This window comes from Aplysia californica, unplaced genomic scaffold (assembly GCF_000002075.1).
Source record: "Aplysia californica isolate F4 #8 unplaced genomic scaffold, AplCal3.0 scaffold00598, whole genome shotgun sequence".
Classification (NCBI taxonomy): domain Eukaryota; kingdom Metazoa; phylum Mollusca; class Gastropoda; order Aplysiida; family Aplysiidae; genus Aplysia; species Aplysia californica.
In genome coordinates this window covers 158,835-161,808 of record NW_004797868.1, presented here as the reverse complement: position 1 = coordinate 161,808, position 2,974 = coordinate 158,835, and the positions used below count along the sequence as shown (strand labels likewise).

At 50.4% G+C, this 2,974-nt stretch overlaps 1 protein-coding gene across 1 annotated transcript in view; it reads right to left on the bottom strand.

Annotated features, from left to right (window-relative positions):
• Window positions 1-329: 329 nt before the first annotated feature.
• The window catches only part of LOC101846764 (DNA N6-methyl adenine demethylase), a gene marked incomplete at its 3' end in the record, with an annotated part of 13,694 nt that continues 11,049 nt past the window's right edge, over window positions 330-2,974 (bottom strand). The window contains 3 exon segments of the mRNA XM_013087524.1: window positions 330-1,974; window positions 2,339-2,487; window positions 2,751-2,918. Of these exon segments, the coding sequence (XP_012942978.1) occupies window positions 330-1,974; window positions 2,339-2,487; window positions 2,751-2,918 (1,962 nt within the window).

Here is a 2,974-nt window from a genome sequence, read left to right as displayed (position 1 = left end):
ATCACAGACGGCTATCACAAACAGGCTGTTCTTATGTTAAGAAAGGCAAAAACCAACAAAAACCAACAAAACAATAAAATAGCAGTTTATGTGTATACATTTAGGAAGAGGGGGGGCTATTTAACATTTTAGTATCATCATTTCCTGAATTTCCGTAAAATATTGGACCCCCGCCCATGTCCCTTCTTGTTGGGGTTAGACACTCGGTGCACAGGGGAGGCAAATCTGACCCGGTTCCGGCCCCTCTCTGGACTGCCAGTTGTCACCCTTGCCCGGAACCCCGTGACCACTTCGGAGTCGGAGGTGTAGCCCGCCGCCCCTCCTCCTCCTCCTCCTCCTCCTCCTCCCCCTCCCGTGGTGGTGATGGAGTGAGAAGAGCGCCAGCCTGAGTGGTGTGTGGACGTCCCCTCGTTCGGATCCTCCTGTGGGTAGTAGTATCCCTGTGGCGTGCGGTCTGAGCTGACGCTACGTTGGTGGGCGGGGGTCGGTTTGTGGGGATGGCGGGGGTTCTTTTCTCGAGAGGTGGATCGTGCTGGGGGTGGGGGTGGTGGTGGTTTAATGTCTTCTTCTGCCCCTGCTGTTTGTGGTGCGTGGTTTTGATAGTTGTAGTAGTCGTGGTTGATGTGTCGTTGTTGGTTGTGGTGGTTGTTGGCTTGGTTGTATTCGTCCGGGTAGAAGAAATTGTGTTGGCTTTTACTACCGTCGTGGTGATGATGGTTGTTGTTGCTGTTGGTGTTGCTGTTGTGGTTGTGATGGTAGTCGGGGTAAGCTTGCTTCGGATTTTGTTGGTAGTGGGGGCTGTGGTGGCTGTGGTGGTGGTGGTTGTTGTTGTTGTTATTGTGATGCTTGTTGCTGTTGTTACCGTTGTTGTGGTGGTTGCTAGGACGTTGCTGGGTTGGGGCGGACCTCGCAATAGGCGACTGGTATACCGGGTCGTACTCTTTTTGATGTGGTTGGTTGTTGTGATGATGCTGGTTCTTGAACGAATGCCCAATCCCGTGTGACTGCTGCTGCTGCTCCCGATCCCCATACCCATCACTGTGACCTTTGCCCTTTCCGGACGGGGTCACGACGATGTTGGGCGTGTCCAGCGAGCCGTAGACCACCCTCTCTCCTCCCCCTGCTCTCCTGGAGGCCGCGGCGATGTTCTCGTAGCTCGCCTGGAGACTCGGGTTTCCTCGGAACATCTGGGCGGGGTCGTTGCACCGCCATTGGTTGCTGTAGGAGGAAGCCCCGCCCCCGTGTGTAGGCACCGCCTTCTCCGACTCGGAACGTTTCGTCGGTCGTGACGAGGAGGAGGTGCTAGTGTAGGAGGAGGAGAATGTTGTTGAGGAGGAGGAGTTGGTGGAGGAGGTGGTTGGTTGTTTGCTCTTTGAGGAAGACACGGACGTGGACGTGGCTAACATCCGCGCCATTTTGTTCTGGAGGTCGGCTCGGCTTTGACGCTGTAAGGATTGCTGTTTTGTCACTGGTTGTTGTTGTTGCTGTTGTTGATGGTTTTGCTGAGGATGCTGTTGCGTGCGTTGTTGTTGGCTGGGGTGGTTACTTTGTGATGATGGTGGTTGTTGTTTGGCGTTGTTGTTGTGGTTACTGTCCTGAAAAGCCTTCCCTCGGGCTCTATGCATATTCATAAGGTATTGCTGTGAGGCTCCGCACCCTACACCGTTGAGCTGTGACACGCTCGTGGTTTCCGCGTCCTCTTTGCTCAGCGCTATTTTTAGACTCTCCTCGCTGGCGTGACGTCGGATCTTGGGCGCCGGGGGTGGGGCTACGTTGGTTAGAGACTCCGCCCTTTTCGGTGTGGGTTCCGTGTAGACCACGTTGATAGAGGTACTGGTGACCACTGGGGGTGTGGGCGGTGCGCTGTTTTGGGTGGAGTCTGGTGGTGTGGGGTTCGAATCCGCTTTAGCCGCGGTTGTTGATCGGAAAGGGACGTCGTTGCGATGAGTCTGCTCAGGTACTATGAGAGAGTATCTGGGAGAGAAAGAGAAAGTGGAACAATAGTCAGAGACCGCAACTGTGTCCATGGGTCTCTCTGTCAATCCGTCTGTTTGTCTTTTTTTTAAGTCAATCTGTCTTGAGTGTGTCTGCCGGTCTGCCACCCTTTATTCATCTGTAAGTGTTGTTGTAAGCTGCATGTTTACATTTCTTTTAGTCTATCTCCTCCTGATCCATTCTAATAATTTCGATATTGATTTAGACGATTCTAATTGTTTTCCCTTTGCTTGACCCTGTTTTTGATTTTCTGTCCAAACTCCTCTTCTTGTTTACGAGAAAGTTAAATTCAAAACCTCTACTAAAACGAAAAGAACTGAGCAAATCATGTATCTATGAGTACCTGAGTCCGACATTGTGTTTATGCGTGAGCTGTATCTCCTGTGGTTTCACCAGCTGCGACTGTTTCTGCACCAGTCTCTCCAGCTCGTCTTCCAGACGTTTGACCTGTCGTTTGGCCTGTTCTCTCTCCTCTACCGCCTTCTGACGTAGCTGTGGACAGACAGAAGGGATTGTTACTGTCTTCCTTTTTTTTAAAACGTTTTTTTTAAGATTAATTTTTTAATATTATTTTTGTATGATTTCTTTCTGTTTGTCAATCTATGTATCTCCATTTCTTTTTCTGTGTCTGCCTATCTCCACCCCCTCCTTCTCTCTCTCTCTCTCTCTCTTTTTCTCTTTCTCTCCCCCCCTCTCTCTCTTTCTCTCTCCCCATCTATACAATATAAATATAGCTAGTTATACCCCCCTCTCACCTTCCTATCATCCTCCATGGCATTCCTCATCCTGTCCCTCTCATGGGTCACATGTCTCTCTATAAGCTCTGGCAGGCCCATAGAGTACTTGTCGCAGTCGTCAAACTTGTCTAGACAGTTCAGAAACAGCACGTCCATCTTACGGGTCCGGGTCAGAAGTTCTTTGACCTATAGAGAGAAATATGTTAATTTGTTGTTTTTTAAAGATGGGGAGAGAGAGAGGG